Source organism: Colletotrichum fructicola (assembly GCF_000319635.2).
Source record: "Colletotrichum fructicola Nara gc5 chromosome Unknown KSG_Nara_v1_contig08, whole genome shotgun sequence".
Taxonomy (NCBI): Eukaryota; Fungi; Ascomycota; class Sordariomycetes; order Glomerellales; family Glomerellaceae; genus Colletotrichum; species Colletotrichum fructicola.
In genome coordinates this window covers 3,258,142-3,275,752 of record NW_027094058.1, presented here as the reverse complement: position 1 = coordinate 3,275,752, position 17,611 = coordinate 3,258,142, and the positions used below count along the sequence as shown (strand labels likewise).

General features: G+C 51.9%; 6 protein-coding genes across 6 annotated transcripts; 4 read left to right on the top strand and 2 right to left on the bottom strand.

Moving 5' to 3' along the window:
* Tf2-8-1 (Transposon Tf2-8 polyprotein) lies at window positions 1-3,671 on the bottom strand (the record flags this gene model as incomplete). Its single annotated transcript, XM_066153014.1, has 5 exons — window positions 1-53; window positions 112-221; window positions 681-1,625; window positions 2,578-2,758; window positions 2,813-3,671. The coding sequence occupies 5 exons, from the start codon at window positions 3,669-3,671 to the stop codon at window positions 1-3; spliced, it is 2,148 nt and encodes a 715-aa protein (XP_066007673.1).
* A 450-nt stretch (window positions 3,672-4,121) lies between these two features.
* CGGC5_v013979 (uncharacterized protein) lies at window positions 4,122-4,727 on the bottom strand (the record flags this gene model as incomplete). The annotated part of the gene is made up of 1 exon (XM_032027387.2): window positions 4,122-4,727. The coding sequence occupies one exon, from the start codon at window positions 4,725-4,727 to the stop codon at window positions 4,122-4,124; it is 606 nt and encodes a 201-aa protein (XP_031876250.1).
* Window positions 4,728-8,102: 3,375 nt separating this feature from the next.
* On the top strand, window positions 8,103-10,689 carry andE-1 (FAD-dependent monooxygenase andE; the record flags this gene model as incomplete). Its single annotated transcript, XM_032026200.1, has 4 exons — window positions 8,103-8,404; window positions 8,469-8,740; window positions 8,794-9,164; window positions 9,226-10,689. The coding sequence occupies 4 exons, from the start codon at window positions 8,103-8,105 to the stop codon at window positions 10,687-10,689; spliced, it is 2,409 nt and encodes an 802-aa protein (XP_031877359.1).
* An 830-nt stretch (window positions 10,690-11,519) lies between these two features.
* On the top strand, window positions 11,520-12,563 carry CGGC5_v013977 (Uncharacterized protein; the record flags this gene model as incomplete). The annotated part of the gene is made up of 1 exon (XM_032026199.2): window positions 11,520-12,563. One exon carries the CDS (start codon window positions 11,520-11,522, stop codon window positions 12,561-12,563), a length of 1,044 nt encoding a protein of 347 aa, XP_031877368.2.
* Window positions 12,564-13,250: 687 nt separating this feature from the next.
* aflE (Norsolorinic acid reductase A) lies at window positions 13,251-14,580 on the top strand (the record flags this gene model as incomplete). Its single annotated transcript, XM_032026198.1, has 4 exons — window positions 13,251-13,824; window positions 13,879-14,165; window positions 14,218-14,493; window positions 14,542-14,580. 4 exons carry the CDS (start codon window positions 13,251-13,253, stop codon window positions 14,578-14,580), a joined length of 1,176 nt encoding a protein of 391 aa, XP_031877369.1.
* A 1,054-nt stretch (window positions 14,581-15,634) lies between these two features.
* Window positions 15,635-17,303, top strand: CYP55A3 (Cytochrome P450 55A3; the record flags this gene model as incomplete). Its single annotated transcript, XM_032026197.1, has 7 exons — window positions 15,635-15,823; window positions 15,882-16,145; window positions 16,230-16,342; window positions 16,396-16,579; window positions 16,631-16,789; window positions 16,850-17,039; window positions 17,191-17,303. 7 exons carry the CDS (start codon window positions 15,635-15,637, stop codon window positions 17,301-17,303), a joined length of 1,212 nt encoding a protein of 403 aa, XP_031877347.1.
* Window positions 17,304-17,611: the final 308 nt, after the last annotated feature.

Here is a 17,611-nt window from a genome sequence, read left to right as displayed (position 1 = left end):
TCATCCGTTCTGTGGCTCCGTCGGTCTCAGGGTGGTAGGCAGTTGAAAGCCGTCTTTGGATCTTCATCAACGCACAAACTCGTTGCCACATAAGTGAGGTAAACTGCGGACCTCTATCAGAAACGATGGCTCTGGGGAAACCATGATGCCGTATGAAACAGTCTCGCATTGCCTTGGCAACCGCTTCAGTGGTGATCTCTTTCATCGGTTCGAATATCGTGCTTTTGAACAGCCTATCAGTGACTACCATTATAGATGAATAGCCGTTGACGGTAGGTAGGTCTGTAATAAAGTCGACGGAGATTTCGGTCCACTGACGGTCTGGAATCGGTAGGGGTTTGAGTAGCCCTTGTCGTCGTTCTCTCCAAACTGCTTTGCTTCCGCAAATGTCGCAATTTCTTGTAAATTGGCGGACATCGTTAGACATCCCTGGCCAAGTGAATCGTCGGCTAATAATGGCTTTGAGAAGATCTCGTCCCGGGTGACCGGTAGCAGTCGAATCGTGAGATTGTTGGATAATTCGAGTACGCAGGGGCTCAAAATATGGAATCCAGATACGGTCCCTCCAACAAAGCCGTTTTCCATTATCGATAGAACACTCGGAGATTGATATCGGGAGCCCCCATTTGCTCGGGAACTGCCTGTCTGATCGTAAAACTGCCTGGCGGATAAGCCAGTACCGATTGTTGTTCTGGAGTGCTTGATCCCAGAGGTTACGTAGTTCTTCATCCATGAAAGGGCTTTCGGGTGGCTCTGACATGTCCGCGTTTTCGTCGGTAGTATAGTCTTTGTCGCCGCCAGACACCCATCCACTTGATATTTGCGTCTGGGGTTGTAGCGAGGTAAGTGTTCTTGGAATCTGTACGGATCCGTCTTCTGCTACTTCGAGGAGCTGTTGGTAGCGTGCCCGTAGCCTCTCATCGTCGGCATCCTTCGGAAGGTCCTGGTCTCTGCGGGATAACGCGTCCGGAACTACTGCCTCTTTACCAGGCCTGTGAACGATTCTGAAGTTGTATCGTGATAGCTCTAATGCCCATCTGACTTGTCGCTCGGATAGTTGTTGTTTTTTCATAAAGTATTCGAGGTTCTTGTGATCCGATAGTACGGTGAATTCCCCAACGCTTCGTAGCATTCCAGACCATTGCTTTAGACATTCCACCACTGCCAAGAGTTCTTTGTCATGGATGAGGTAGTTTGACTCGGCGGAGGTATATCGTCTCGAATGGTAGGCTACTGGATGCCACTCATTAGTCTCGCTCAGTTGTGATAACTCTCCGCCCATAGCGTATCCGGATGAGTCTGGCTGCACGCGAGTTGGGCGTTCAGGGTCAAACTTCGCCAGGACGGGGGCCATTATTAATGCTGTCTTGAGCTTTTCGAATGCTTGTTGGCAATTATCGGTCCAGTGGTAGGGGACATCCTTTTTAGTGAGGTATGTTAATGGCGCAGCTGTTGTGGAAAAATCCGGAATGAAGTCTCGATAGTAGTTGGCGAATCCAAGGAATCCTCGTACGCCTCGAATAGTTGTTGGTGTTTCCCAGTGCTCAATAGCTTCGATTTTGTCTGGATCAACACTGATACCCGAGTCCACATCGACAACAGCCCCTAGGGGCCAACTAGCTACCCTATCAGGGATCAAACGGCTTGCTAGAGAGCGTATATACCGCCAGCATAGAAGATGGTGGAAGCAAGAGGCAACGTCCTGCCACACCCAACTAGGGCTAAAGGCCTCCCTCGCCTGCCCTCCTGAACTGACCCTGCCACGGGCGATCCTTCACCATCTCCTGGCAGCCCGTTCAGGGCATGGAGACTTCGAGCAATATCACCAACGCTTCAACCATACAGAAGCACTACTTACCTGCTCCTGCGGGGAGGCAAAGGCAGTAGACCACCTAGTCTACTGCCGAAAGACCTTAGTGAGGCGGCTTCAGTGGCCCACCCTCCACCCTTCTAGTTCACAGGAGCCTATAGGGCCTATAGGATCTCTTGAGCAGTACTATAAGGGGCTAATTACTGATCATGAAGGCTTCCAGGCCTTTCTCTCCGTGACAGACTTCTTCCAGAAGATCTGCCCGCGGTACTAGGGACTAGGTCTTGACCTAGACCTTAGTAACAACCCCCTCCTCGTAGAGGATCGGAAGACCACAACGGAACTAGGGAACCAGCGGGAACTAGGGACGAATAGAACACATAGTAGCCCACGGGCAAGATTTGGAGGACGTTAGGAAGAGGCGTGTACTGTAGAGTATATAGCTTGAGCCGGCGACCCTCCACGCCATATACCCCTCGGGAGGTCGGCCGCAAGGGCGGCTGCGCCCTTGCCGCCACGGCGTTAAATATAACAACAACAACAACAACAAATCCACATCGACAATGTAGCCAAGGTACTTGACTCGTTTTTGTTCAAACTCGCACTTGTCGACACCCAGTTGCAGTCCGGCTTCTTGGAGCTTTTGTAACACCTTCAGGACTTTTTGTCGGTGATCATGTAGTGTCCCGTCCGTAAAAATTAAAATGTCGTCGATATAGGCAGAAACAAAGTCGTCTAGGTATTCTCTCAGAACATGGTTGATGTACCTCTGGAAGGTCGCTGGGGCACCAGTGAGGCCGAACGGAGTAACCAGCCATTCAAAAAGGCCATACCTAGTGCGGAACGCCGTCTTCCATTCATCCCCTTCGCGCATCCTGATTTTCCAAAATGCAGATGAGACATCCAGCTTGGTGAACCATTTTGCCTTTGAAAGCTGACGGAGAGTGTCTGCGATAAGGGGTATTGGGTATCGGTCTTTGCGGGTAATGGAATTTAGCTTACGGTAGTCCACACAGAACCGTAAACCACCTCCTGGCTTTCGTACGAAGAGTATAGGGGCAACAGCAGGGGAGTTGCTGGCTCTGATGAAACCTTTATCCAGCAGATCCGTCAGGGTTTTCCGGAGAACTAGTAGCTCCTCCTTGGACATGCTGTAAATGGGCCCCCATGGTGGTTGCTTCTCGTTTCCGTGGTCGTCTTTCTCGAGCTGAATAGCGTGGTCAACACCAGGTCGGTGTGGTGGCAACCGGTCGGCTACTTCCTTCTTGAATAGATCGATCATATGGCGATAATGCGCTGGTAGTTTGGTTGCTGGGTCGGTCGATTTTTTTTGGAACCTAGCAAGCGCTTTTTCGATATCTTTCATGGTAACCGAGAAGATCTGGATCGGTTTGTGGGATCGCCGAGAAGAACGTATTATCGTCGTGAGTGTGCTTGCAGCGACTGATCGGATCGTAGGGTCTGAGTCCCAGGTGGGGGAGTGCCTGATCGTAATGTATGTTCCGGTCGTTCCAACGTAAAGCTCGTTGTATCGGGGCCTGACTTGAACGTCTTGCTGGCGGGCCCAAGGGATACCGAGAATGACGTCTTCCGTTTGGTCTGGGATGACATAAGCAAAAACTCTCTGCTGCTTGTGTCCGTCGATATCGATATCAAAGTAGGCCACCTGTGTGATGGCTCGTTTTTGAACATGTGAGACTTGCAGAAGGTCTCTAGGGGTGATGTCGATAGTTGGGAGTCGAAGCTTTCTGGCCAGTTTCAAAGAAATAGACATGTAGCAGTGGCAACCATCGTCGTATAGGGCTCTGGTAAAATATGTTGTGTTGATTCCGATGTTCACATATAACCCTTCTTGGTCCATGCCGCCTTGATTCTGAAACTGATTCCATTCAGCTGTGACTCCCGCGCGTCCCTATTGATCTTCTTCGTTGTCTTCTTCGACTGCGGCTTCGGTAACTCTGTCTCTGTCCTTGGCGATGCTTCTGTAGGCAGATGTCTTCTGACCAGATGGGGGTACTGCTGCTGCCAACGGACAATAATCTATCCTGCAACCGTCTCTTCCACAACGGAGACACCTCCTCTCGATCCTTCGTTTCTCAAGCTCCGATTTATCGACCCACTTTGCTCGTTTTCCGAGAAGGGATTGGTCCTCTGGCCGCTTAGAGGGATATCCGGTAAGGTTCCTCTTTGGGTTGAATGTTCTAACTTGAACAGTATTCGTGGGCTCCCACTCCATCATGTCTCTCGTAGGAGCGGCATTGGGTTGCGAACGAGGCCAAGTGGGCTTTTGCGGGGCGTTCGTTTTCTTCTCTTAAGTCCATTCTCCAAACAACTCCATTTGATTGCTGATCTCCTCGCATTTCGTTGCGAATGCTTCATATAAGTCAAGTTGCGACTGGGAGCAGCCGATGAGGTGGGCTTTTAGCTTTGGGTGAAGAGCGTTTCGAAGGTAAGATATCTTGGCTGAGTCTTCCCATCCTTCGGCCTCCGCGTTGGCAATCTCTTTTTCGAACCGGGGGTAGAATGTGGTGAATGATTCGGTGTCCTTCTGCCGGATTGTGTGGAGAGCTTGAATAGCCTTGTCCTTTCGGTTCCTCTCGCCGTACAAAAGATCTAGTCGTCGAATCAAAGCCTGAGGCCTGGGGTATTCTTTTCCGAGTTCGAGTTCGTAGAAGGTGGTGATATTCGTTTTGGCTGATCCTTCTAAACGGGTGTATATATATCGCAACTGTGACTTCATGTTCCCAATCGCATCTGCGTCCTCCTCGATCTTGCCCTCCATCTCTAGCTTCCAACCGCGCCATTGCGACTTCAACCCATTGAACATCGGTGGGTGGGGAAGGCTATGGCGAGGTTTGCTGCTTTGTGTCTTCAGAACGTTGACAGGTGTTGGGCTGATGCCTTCGTTGGTCGCCATCTTGTCGATTCGTTGATGTGTTGAGATCTTCCGTAATAGTGTAACTCGTTCTGATTCCTACTGATTGGATAGTCGACGAGGTGCCCTGCGAAGCAGTGACCTTCTACCTGACGACTGAATGACTGTTGAACTGTCGACGAGGTGCCCTGCAAAAGCAGTGACCTTCTACCTGACGACTGAATGACTGTTGAACTGTCGACGAGGTGCCCTGCGAAGCAGTGACCTTCTACCTGACGACTTAATGACTGCTGAATTGTCGACGAGGTGCCCTGCGAAGCAGTGACCTTCTACCTGACGACTTAATGACTGCTGAATTGTCGACGAGGTGCCCTGCAAAGCAGTGACCTTCTACCTGACGACTGAATGACTGCTGAATTGTCGACGAGGTGCCCTGCAAAGCAGTGACCTTCTACCTGACGACTGAATGACTGCTGAATTGTCGACGAGGTGCCCTGCAAAGCAGTGACCTTCTACCTGACGACGGGCTAATTGTTGACTGCGTTGACTACGGTGTCGCGTGGCGTTCCGAAGTCTAAAGAAAAAGAATGGAAGAAGATTTATTGTAATGTAAGGGTCTAGGACAAGGTCGATGCCATTGGTCTAGCCTACTACTACGAGTACAATAAATCTTCTTGAAGAACAGGAAACAGAACCGTATCCTCCCTATTTCCTGGACATTCTTATAACCTTGCCATTGACCTTGTCGATATTCCTAGAACCTTCTAGCAAATGCGCCATTGGATTTGGTGGGTCCAATGAGTCGTGGCTGAGGGTCTTGCCGAAGGCCGAACACCGGTCCATAGACCGTGACAAACAAGCAGAACTGTTCATATAAGACTTATATATATAGTATGACCCTGAGCCTGGCTCATGGTCAGACTTCCATAGCTCTTCAGCAATCAACTTAGTATTCATCCTCAGGATACTCTCAGCTTACCTTCACTGCGAATTACTTGTTGAGTCTAAGACTGATCACCTTAGCCTCTGAAGATCGATCTATTACAGCCTACAACCTACGACCCAGACCACGACCAAGTGTACTGTTATTACGTCTCAATCCCCAGCTTCTGTTAGCAGACCCTACTGTCGGATAGCTGACCGTAACATGTAGTATAAGCTAAGTTTATAACTGTTATAAACTAACTATATTATATATATAGTATCTATATAAATAAAACAGCTTAATTCCTTTTAAATTAGAGTCTAATATAAAGGATTTTTTAAAGAATAGACTCTAACGCGCTAGAATATTGTTAGTCTGAATAAGTAGGTTGGAAGTGGGTCACCTCGCACCTTCCTCTGGGCGTGAGGCTGCCTTGGATGCTTGAGGGCATCACGACGCTTCTTTATATTCCCCGCCTGCCTGGACAGTGTAGTCGTGGCATGATCTGCACCTTGTTCGTTATTTGATTTCGGGCTTTGATCTGCATAGGAGTCAGTCTTTAGTCCGATGTCACGTATCTCTCAGTTTCTCTATGAAAAGTATTCAAGTTCAGTGCCTGCGCATCTATTCGGGCATTGATCGTACTGCTCGTGAGCATGTTCAGGTTCTGTACCTCGGTTGTGTACTTTTGTTGATTCCTCATCACCTGCCTGCGGCTGCTTTCAAGGAATCTCAGCATGGACTTGATAATATGGGATACTTTCTCTTAAGTTTGCATTTCAGTACAGTGCAGACCCACTAAGAGAGATCATATAAATTCATTTAGATTGCAAGTGATATAGAGTGCCGAATTGAACAGCGTGATTGACATCGTTCCATTAGATAGAGTTGATATCTATAATGTCATACTCACTGATACTTTAATTCCAAGCATTGCAGTTAAGCAGAAATCCGGTCAGCTTCAGAAAACGCGTTGGATGACTGGCTTAATCTTATAATCAGTGCTGCCGTGCCATGGAGCTGTTGAAGCATGATGCCGAGAGCATTAGGCTTCAGCAAAACGGGATTTTGTCACAGCTTGTCTTTCTGCGCTTTGACAAAGCCACAGAGAGCGAAACAGTCTGTAAGGAAGACATGATGAATAAACCGGAGACGGATTTGGCGGAGACCGGGTCCGATAAATCGGCGTCCGTGTTGCTTCCAGAGTACGGGGCCCGCTTTATCGGTGGTCTCGCCGGGCCCGACCGGGAATAATATCCTTTTCGTGTTCGGACCAGGCAAGATCAACACAGAGAGTCGCATTGACAAGCGTGATCCCTGTTAGTATCCACACCAACTCCGCAGACCGCCGTTGACCAAAGTCCCTTTCACCAGCTTTACCGTTCACCAGGCAAACTGCGCAATTTTTTGCTCGTCTCTCATGGTCTCACGATGATGCCAGACGTGCCTTTTTAAGAGTTTTCGCAGTCAAAACTTGACGAAACAAGGAGCGGCCGCCTCCAGGCAACAGAGCGGCCCTATATCCAAGAATTGCTTCATTGAATGGGCCCTCTTCGGAGCCGAGCTTCCTCTAACGGGTTGAGGAAGTTCGAATCAGGCTCTGGCCATTTGCCGTACTCCACTCCTCGGGCTGCTAAGTGCTTCTGGAAGCAAACGTGGGCCGTCCCGGCACACAAATGCCACCTCAAGTCGCGCCCGTTCTGTCTCGCGTCGAACAATTGGTTCAAACGGCTCAAGATGCATGCGTTCTGGCATGGATTCTTGCGAAGTCGCAAGCCAAGTCAGCCCATTGTCGTTGGCGGTCCACATTTGACGCGTCTCGATATAGACCTGCTCGCCCAAAATTGAAATGCCATGAGGTTTTCTGCTTGATTTCCTGATTTCTTCTTGAAACTCGGTTTTCGCGAAAGACGTCCTCGCTCTCTGATTGGCCGCAGCCTCTGGCATCTCTTGGTAAGTAACGACTTTCAACCCTGAATGCTCACCAAGACCACTCCACAACGGATACCCGTGATCCGAACTTAATCGACATATGCCGTCTTTCAATCTCCATCTTCTACGTAACCCCGTCGCTAAGGTTTCGTGGCAGCTCCCAGCATCGGGCGTAACCCATCACGCGCAACCCATTAGAGATTACCCACCGGGCAAAACCCATCTCTCTTGAGGCGAATTTGCATCTTCTAATCGCAAAAGTTGTGAGACGTGAGATCAAGAAACAATTCGTCCAACGGAGGATCGGTCGCTATTGAAGCCGATAGAAGAGTTTCATCTGCGGGCTCATCGTCATATCTCCACTCTGGTGCTGGAGGTTTGACTTTCAGGCTCGACGGACCTGTTCTGGATCGTCGTCACACAGCCACCTTGGCGCATCCGGCTTGATTTTATAAAGAGGCTCTGAAAAGCTCCATGAAGGTCATATCTCACAAGCCCATCCAGCACTGCACTATATCTCTCAACACTTTTTCGGCGATCTCATAGTTGTGATGGCCATCATGTCAGACAAACCTTTCACAGTTCTCATCGCCGGCGGCGGTATAGCCGGCCTGACGCTCGCAAACATGCTCGAGAAGATCGGCGTCAACTACCTGATTCTCGAGGGTTATCGCGAGATGGCACCTCAAGTAGGTGCAAGCATCGGCATCCTTCCAAATGGTTGCCGCGTCCTGGACCAGATTGGCCTGTACGACGAGATCAGAAAACTCATCGATGGCCCTCTCTACGAGACGTCTCTTCGCCATCCTAAAGGTAACATGGTCACCAACTACTTGAACGTTGGAGGTCAAGTACGCGAAAGGTAAGTGGCAATAACCTGGCATGCCTGCGAGCATATTCCTGGACAGAGTTTGACATGTCTCCAGGCACGGATATGACACCGTTTTCGTGGACCGCCAAATGATCCTTGAAGTGTTGTGGCGCAACCTCAAGAATAAGGACAATATCCTTGTCAACAAAAAGGTGACAAAGGTCGAGCTTGAGCCATCGCGAGTCAAGGTGGAGACAGGCGATGGAAGTTCTTACTACGGAGACATCTTGGTCGGCGCAGATGGTGTCCACAGCAAGGTCAGAAATGAGATGTGGCGGCTTGCAGATGCTCTTGAGCCTGGCTATATTCCTGCCTCGGAGTACAAAGGTAAGTCTAGGCCCACTGAACTCTGTGGGAACAACGACTAACAGATGAAACAGAGTGTCTTCCCACGGTCTACAAGTGCATTTTCGGCATTTCCATCGACAAGAGCTGGGAGCCACAGACTGTGCAGACGAACTTGAACAAGGGCTACTCTTACCTCATCATCAGTGGACCTAAGAACCGTGTTTACTGGTTCTTGTTTGTTAACATGGGTAAGACTCACTACGGTCCTGAGCTCCCCAGCTTCACCAAGAAAGACGAAGAGGCCTTGGCAAATGAGCACATGAACGACAAGATTCTCGAGAACCGCACCTTCAGAGACTTGTACTCGACCAAGATCTCATCCGTTCTCACCCCTTTGCCCGAATATGTTTTCAAGAAGTGGCATTTCCAGCGCATCATGACCATTGGAGATGCGGCGCACAAGGTGGGACATCCCTGCCATCTCATCAATCGCCACGTGATCATGCTGACCACCATCATTACAGTTCGAGCCAATTGCCGGCCAGGGAGGCAACAGTGCAATCGAGACCGCTGCTGTCCTCGTCTCAAACCTCGCAACTATGCTAAAGAGCAAGACGCGCCCGTCAGACATCACCTCGGCCGACATCAACGCCGTATTCACCAAGACCCAAGCGACACGGGAGGCACGAACCCAGGCGCTCGTGAAAGCATCTCACGAAGAACAGCGCTTCGCCGCCATGGAATCCCCTCTCCTGGAAGTGGTTGGTAATCACGTTGCTCCAATCCTCTCTCTCGACGAAAAGTGGGATCAGTGGTCTCAAAACATCGAGGGTGGGCACAAGCTCGAGATCATGGATGCTCCGAAACGTCCCCATGCCGTCCCATTCCATGACGAGCTGGCCAGCACTCCCCTGGCTCCGTCCTATGTCCCCAAGATCACAGTCGCCGCCGCGCTGTGCGGTCTGCTCTACATTGCGCAACAGTCGCTTGTTCTGAATACGGGCCCAGAGGTTGTCGCTGTGAGCGCCTCGTTCGTGGGCGTGCCTGCGAAGACCACTTACACGGGGTTCTCATCAATCGACAATCTTCTCGCCATCTTTGTCTGGGCCTTCTCGGAACAAGTCGCTGGTCCCAATCCCAATGACAGAACCCAGTGCCTCTACTTCCTGATCAGTTTGATCCCCATCATCTACATCTGGACGGTCGAAGGCTACCGTAACGGCAACGTTCATTCCTTGGTTTCCATCCCGTCCATCTTTGGTATCTACCAGCTGCTCGGAATAGGAAAAGTCGCGCCATTCTACTTCCTCCTCAGCGTGTACACAACCAGCAGAACCGTCTACGCCCGCACGACCGGCCGTCCCGTTCCTTCTCATGTCGCCAAGGTCATCCTACCCGCTCTGTGTATTGGATACGCCATCCCCACGGCCCTCATGTTCCTGCCCCATGAGGATGCCGTCACCCAGCAGAACGCCATCGCTTTCTGGCAACCGTTCCCTGTCTACGTCTCACTTCTCGCCTGGGCCGGTTCAAAGGTTGTGTATGCCATGAAGCCCACCAAGAACCTCGATTGGGAAGCCCTCGAGAACAAGGATCTCCCTTACCTTCAGTCTGGCTACGCTTTCTGCTTCTTCGCCACTGCCGTCACTCACATCAGCACATTCCTGTACGCCGGTCTCAACGCCTCCGTCTCCATCTCCGAGTCCTTCTTCGGTCTTCCCCCTTGGGACGCGATGACCATCGCTGGGTTCTGGAAGTACGACATGGTGCTTTGCTTCGCCTCCGTCGCGGTCTGGCTTCTTTACAGCGTGTTCGAGATGAGAAGATTCGGATACATCACGACCTCGGCGGCTCTCAAGGCTGTTGGACTGACTCTGGCTGGCAGTGTGCTTGTGGGACCTGCTGCGACGTACGCAGGGGTCTGGGCCTGGAGAGAGTCGGTCATTGCGAGCTATGGCAAGGCCGTGACCAAGTCGAAGGAATATTAAGGGTGACATCTCATGTCAGTGGGCCTATCTTGGACCTTCGCTTGCCTGTGTGCATGGAGCGCGTTATCTCTGTTGTATGAGCGGTGCAAATCTTTGTTATTTAATTAGGCACGTCATGGCACGGATAGGTATTCTCCAAATTGGGTAGAAGATTGGTAATCAAGAGACATATCCTGGTGTAATTCTGAAATATGCGTTTCTTTAGATAGTCCGCATTAAGGCAAGGCCGAGTCCTTCGCCCGGCAGTGCTGGTGATAGGGGCAGTTCAAGTCTTGGCTTTCTCGATGTTGCACACTTACCTCCACAAATGCTCCGACTTTCCGCCGCTAGAAGCCTGTCCAAGCCGAAGAATCGGCCGTCACCTTAAATTTGCCCCTGTCCCAACGTCATCCATAGTAATACTAGGTCTTCACTAGGGCCAAACGATTGAATACAAGCACGAGATGATGGCTGTGCTCCCAGATCAACCCCACTACGCTAATGCAACCCGATGACTTCCCGCAACTTTAACAATGAGCCAGGGATGCAAGACATCCACACAAGCACTCATGCAGCTTGATGACATCCCACTCGTCGACTTCATCCTTCTGAATACCGGCAAATTACCAATCATGATGTTTCTTGGCGTTATGATGCTCGCGTGCCGAAATGGATTGGCTTTGCGCGGCCTCATCCGCTGATAATCTCAACGGCAGCTCTTGGTTCTACCGACGATCTTGGCAATGCCCTCAACATGACTATAAGAAGGTCATTCGCACATTGCTTGAAATTTGGACATAGCTTCATCATCATTCACTTTTTACAATCGCTTAGGTGTGAATTCGGATATCATGGCCATCATTGGTAAAGCCATCACGGCCTTGTGCCTCACAACTCTCCTCAACACAATGCCAGCCACCGCCCAAAACATGTCTTTTGGCGCCGACAACTTCTACCGCAGCGAGAACGTCACCCTACAGCCCATCACCATCCAGACTCAATTCAACACCACGGTAGCCGGTAACCTCTTCACCCCGAACAACCTCGCGCGTAACAGCACCTCCCCAGCCATCGTCGTCAGTCACCCCATGGGCGCCGTCAAGGAACAAAGCGCAAACCTCTATGCCACCAAGCTAGCCGAGCAAGGCTTTGTCACCGTGTCCATCGACATGCCCTTCTGGGGCGGCAGCGCAGGCGAGCCACGCAACGCCGTTGCTCCAGAGCTCTACGCTGAAGCTTTCAGCGCCACTGTAGACTACCTCGGCGGCCAATCCTTCGTCGACCGCGAGCGCATCGGTGGTCTGGGCATCTGCGGCAGCGGCTCCTTCGTCATCAGCGCAGCCAAGATCGACCCGCGCCTGAAGGCCGTCGCCACGGCGAGCATGTACGACATGGGTGCTGCCGCCCGCGACGGCTTGCAGAAGGCACAGAGCGTAGAGCAGCGCAAGGAGATCATTACCTCAGCGGCCCAGCAGCGGTGGGTCGAAGCTGCCGGCGGCGAGACCGAGTACACCGGCGGCACCACCCACGAGCTCACTGAGGACACGCCTGCTGTCCAACGCGAGTTTTACGACTATTACCGCACCCCTCGCGGCGAGTTCACCCCTGAAGGCTCGTCGCCCAACCTCACCACGCACCCGACCCTCACCAGCATGGTCAAGTTCATGAACTTCTACCCGTTCAACGACATTGAGACCATCTCGCCCCGCCCGATGCTTTTCATCTCTGGCGACCAGGCGCACTCTCGCGAGTTCAGTGAGGCAGCCTATGCCCAGGCGGGTGAGCCGAAGGAGCTTGTTTGGGTTCCTGGTGCTGGGCATGTTGATCTCTACGACCGGGTGGAGCTCATTCCGTTTGGCAAGCTTACGCAGTTCTTCCAGGAAAACCTTGTCTAGATTCATTAGAAGAACAACAGTTGACTCGTAACAACCCTCTGCTAAGATGTAAGAGTCATGTGTGAATAGGCCTACATAGATCAAGAAATAGACCTTTACACTCACGCGCTATTGAACAACTCCACGTCGTTTTCTCTTTGCCCTCGTGTCTTCGGGCACACTTTCTCGACGCAAACATTTCTGCTCAGGCCTGGTGATCTCTCGGGCTCCCTCCAAATCTCGAGCTCCACCTCCAGCCACTGTTAAGACTCAATGATGACTTGTATTACAAGGTGACGGCCCTAAGGTCCGGAGTTATGCCTCATGTGGTAATCGATGTCCGAGAATATCTTCATAGTCTCTACTGCTCATGCTGCTATAGCCATCTCGCGTTCGCAAAGCGGCTGACACTCTCTCCCTTGGATTGGGTGGGTCATTTGTGGAGAGTGTCAGCATGTTGCAGATGTCATCAAGTTGCAGCTCTGACCCGACCAATCGGACGGCTCACCGAAACCAAGCGCGGTGCTTCACTTACAACCCCAGATTCCACTTCAACATCAAGCAACGTCATAAGTTCCAAGAACAAGAACATGACTGTCAGTCAAAGACCTCATAAATGAGCAATGTTCTATTACAACAAGAAGATGTCTCTCAGCCAAAGTCCTCAGATCCATCCGACATCATTCCAAGCCGCACCGATACCTCACAATGTCCTTCTTCGAATACCCCCCGAAACCAAAGTCCTCCCTAGGCTACCATCGCATCCTCTCCCCGACAGCCTCCGTGAAGGTCTCCCCAATCTGCCTCGGCGGTATCGGCATCGGTCACTCCTGGTCCTCCATCTTCGGCAAGAACGAAGACCCCTTCGCCCTCCTCGATGCATACTTCGCCCTCGGCGGCAACTTCATCGACACCTCCAACATCTACAACTCAGAAGACTCGGAGCGCCTCATTGGAGAATGGATGGAGAAGCGCGGCGTGCGGGACCAGATCGTCTTGGCCACCAAATACACCGCGGGTTTCCGTTCATACAACCGCGAGAAAGAGCCCCTGCAGAGTAATTTCACAGGGAATTCGGCCAAGAGCATGCACATCTCTGTCCGGGAGAGCTTGAAGAAGTTGAGGACGGATTACATTGATATTTTGTACGTGCATTGGTGGGACTGGGCCACGGGTGTGGAGGAGGTTATGAGGGGGCTGCATGCGCATGTGATGGCGAAGGAGGTGCTGTATCTGGGTGTGTCGAACACGCCGGCGTGGGTTGTTGTCAAGGCGAACGCATGTTAGTCCATCTTTCGGAATATCTGGCGGACAGTCATACTGACGGAAGGGACAGTCGCCCGCGCCAACGGTCTCACGCCCTTCTCAGTCTACCAAGGACGCTGGAACGCCGGCTTCCGCGACATGGAAGCGGAGATCGTCCCGATGTGCGAAGACCAAGGCATGGCCATCGTTCCCTGGGCTGCTCTCGGCGGCGGCAAGTTCCTGACCGCCGAAGAAAGAGAGGCGCGTGACAAAGACCCCGACGCCCGCAAGTCTTCTCACGGGCAGGAGGTGTCGGTCGCTCTCTGTGAGGCGCTCGAAAAGATTGCAAAACAGAAGGGCGCGACTCTTCGATCTATCGTATTTTGTTCCATGCGTTGAAGTAAAGATGTTGGAGGCTGACTCCCGACAGGCCCTGGCTTACCTCTTCCATCAATCCCCTTACGTCTTCCCAATCGTCGGCGTCAACACCGTCGCGCACGTCGAGGCCATTCCCGAAGCAATCGGCATCGAGCTTTCCAAAGCAGATATTGATCTCATTCACGAAGCCTCGCCGTTCGACCCGCGGTTCCCGATGAACTTTGCGTTTGGTTACATGAAGGGCGGGAAGTATGATTTGAGTCTAACGGCTGCGGACAACCAGCAGTACACTATTGCGGCGTGGATCGATGCGCCGCCGAAGCCTTTGGTAAGTCAAGCTTCAAGTCCATACATGTTTCTGGCTAACACCATTCAGCCATACAAACCTAGGAAGGTCTCGGAGACGGAGGCTTAGGAGTGATGTTGCGTCCCTTTGCATGAAAGAGGAGTCTTCTGGCTAGGTTTGAGTGCATCCATCGGGAAGTTCAGCAACGGAAAAACGTTTCAGCATTGCCAATCATACAGGACACGTTCTGACTCACAGATCTCATATTCTAAATGCCAGGTTTTCGTCGAATTTTGCTTGAATATTTTACACACTCGGCCCCACCGTACGGGACCGATGACGCCGTGCCCCGGAGAGCACCGGTCATCTCACCCCGATGTACCCCATAAGCCGGCGGGATACATGCTGGCACATACCAAATGGAGTAACCCCAACTACATCATGGCCCAATAGCATGCTACCTCGAGTCAGTATTGTCCTACCATCCACAGTGACAAATTCCCGGAGATCTGGAAATGCATCTTCGTTCTCCATCCACAGAGAAAACCCAGCACAAGTCCACGATATTCTAAGCCCTGCATCGAATAAACATGCATGACTAGCCTCACCCGACCTTTCAATGAGAAATGCCGCCAAAAGAGGCTTAGACGCCGCAAGAGTCGGGACTTGACGGACCCATACGGGCATCACGAGCGGCCACAAAATGATTCCGAAGAAGTCAGATCTGGACAACTCCGCGGACCTTCCCGCCCCTTCCCGCTCCATGTCAGCACATCATCGGCCAACAAATCCCTGCAAGCCATGTTTTTTGTGTCCTACCAAGTACATTGTCCTTTGGAATGCAGTGTCTTCTCCAGCGGTACTGGCCAACCGGGTCATCCGTATTACAATTTGAATTTGTTGGCGTCGCGGAGTGTCGCTCGCTCGCCATCAGACCACACCCCATCATGAGATGGACCGTCGCCCACCGGTTGAAGCCTGTGCTTTTGAGATCTAGACTTCAGTGACGTCGTTTTCAAAAAGGTAGAAAGAGTATAAAATGATAACATGGCCTCGCCAAAATGCGTTCGTGATCAGAGACATCATCGAGCAACTCACAGTCTCATTCATGATTTCTACATCCCGCCTACTCAGGTCTTCCAAGATCACTCCAGCCCTCCTAAATACCCTCTCAGCCCGCAAAATGACAACCTCCGAGCCCCCTTCTTTCCCCTTCAACCGCGCCTCCGGCCTAGAGCCGCCCGCAGAATACGCCCGCCTCCGCGCCACAGACCCCGTCTCCCGCGTCAAGCTCTTTGACGGCTCACTGGCATGGCTGGTGACCAAGTACAAGGACGTTTGCGCCGTGGCCACGGATACTCGCTTGTCCAAGGTAACCTCTCCTCCAAACCCGCGAAATCGCTGCAAGCCATTGACTTGACACGACCCAGGAACGCACAAGGCCCGGTTTCCCAGAGCTCAGCGCCGGCGGCAAAGCAGCCGCCAAGAACAAGCCCACCTTCGTCGACATGGACCCTCCCGCGCACATGCGCCAGCGGTCCATGGTTGAGCCTCTCTTCGTTGCCGAGCACGTGGAGACGATGAAGCCGTACATACAGAGGACGGTAGACCAGCTACTCGATCAGATGGTCGCGAAGGGGTGCGAAGAGCCAGTCGACCTCATCGAGAATTTTGCCTTACCGGTGCCTTCATATGTAAGCAAGTCCGCTTTCTTCGTCTTCCCTGGTTGCTCTTGGTGCAAAAGCCGGTTTCGCGAAGCTGACATGAATGCCTGGAAGATCATCTACACCATCCTCGGCGTCCCGTTTGAAGACCTCGAATACCTCACCCAGCAAAACGCGATCCGCACAAACGGCAGCGGCACCGCTCTTCAAGCTCAAGCTGCCAACCAGTAAGTCACCCAATGTCATGCATTTTCTGTAGACTTACTCACACATCATTCAGGGAACTGCTCGACTACCTCGCTAACCTCGTCGACAAGCGTTCCGAACAGCCCAAGGACGACCTCATCAGCAAGCTTGTCGTCGAGCAGCTGCGAACCGGGCACATTGAAAAGTCCGACGCAGTGCAGATTGCTTTCTTGCTGTTGGTAGCAGGCAACGCCACGATGGTGAACATGATTGCGCTCGTAAGTATCCTTCCCTTCCAATTTCTGTAGCCGATGGCTGATACGAGCCAGGGCGTGATCGAACTCTTCCGCAACCCGGCACAACTCGCCGATCTCAAGTCAGACCCCTCTCTCTCGAAGGCTTTTGTCGAAGAACTTTGCAGGTATCACACAGGCTCGTCGATGGCGATGAAAAGAGTTGCGAAAGAGGACATTGTCCTCGGCGGTCATGTAAGTTATTTGACGTCTCTAGGTTCTCTGTGGCGGAAGGCGTAGACTAACATTACGCAGACCATCAAAGCGGGTGAAGGCATCATCGCCGCCAACGCCTCCGGCAACCGCGACGAAGAAGTCTTCCCGGACCCGGAAGTCTTCAACATGCACCGCACCCCGGATCCCAACCACGCTCTGGGGTTCGGCTTCGGCCCGCACCGGTGCATTGCCGAACCTCTGGCACGCGCAGAGATAGAGGTTGTCTTTGGTAAGCGGACTTCTCCTGTCTTTCTTCTTCCGTCACGTAACTTCCCCACGAACACTCCGTCAACTTCCTCTCCCCTCCCTCTTCCACGCCAGTATCCCAAAGAAAGGCAGGCATCAAGCTTTGAGAGCAGCTTACTAACGTCTCGGCCCAGCCACCCTCTTCCACAAGTTGCCCAACCTTAAGATCGCCGTTCCAATCTCCGAGCTGGAGTTCACACCCCTTCACAAGGACGTCGGCGTGGTGAAGCTCCCAGTGACATGGTAAACGCTGTCATCCATCCCCAGCACAGGTACAGCACGGGTCTGAGGGGTTGAAAGTAAGGCGTTGGGTGCGTGTTCAAAGTAGGGCGTAGGAAAGCCAAAGCATCGTACATGAGTGGCTTGGTGAACTTTGACAGAGCAATTCCTCTCGTCGGGCGGAACCCCTCATTTCCTCTCCTCTCCTCATTACAGTAGTCCGGGTTTCCATGTTATCTAGATCTATCTCGGCGGAAAATAGTAAACAAAACATCAGACGATCGCACAGAGTTCAGCAGGTCAGCACCCAGCATGACCCAAATACGTTGATGAAAC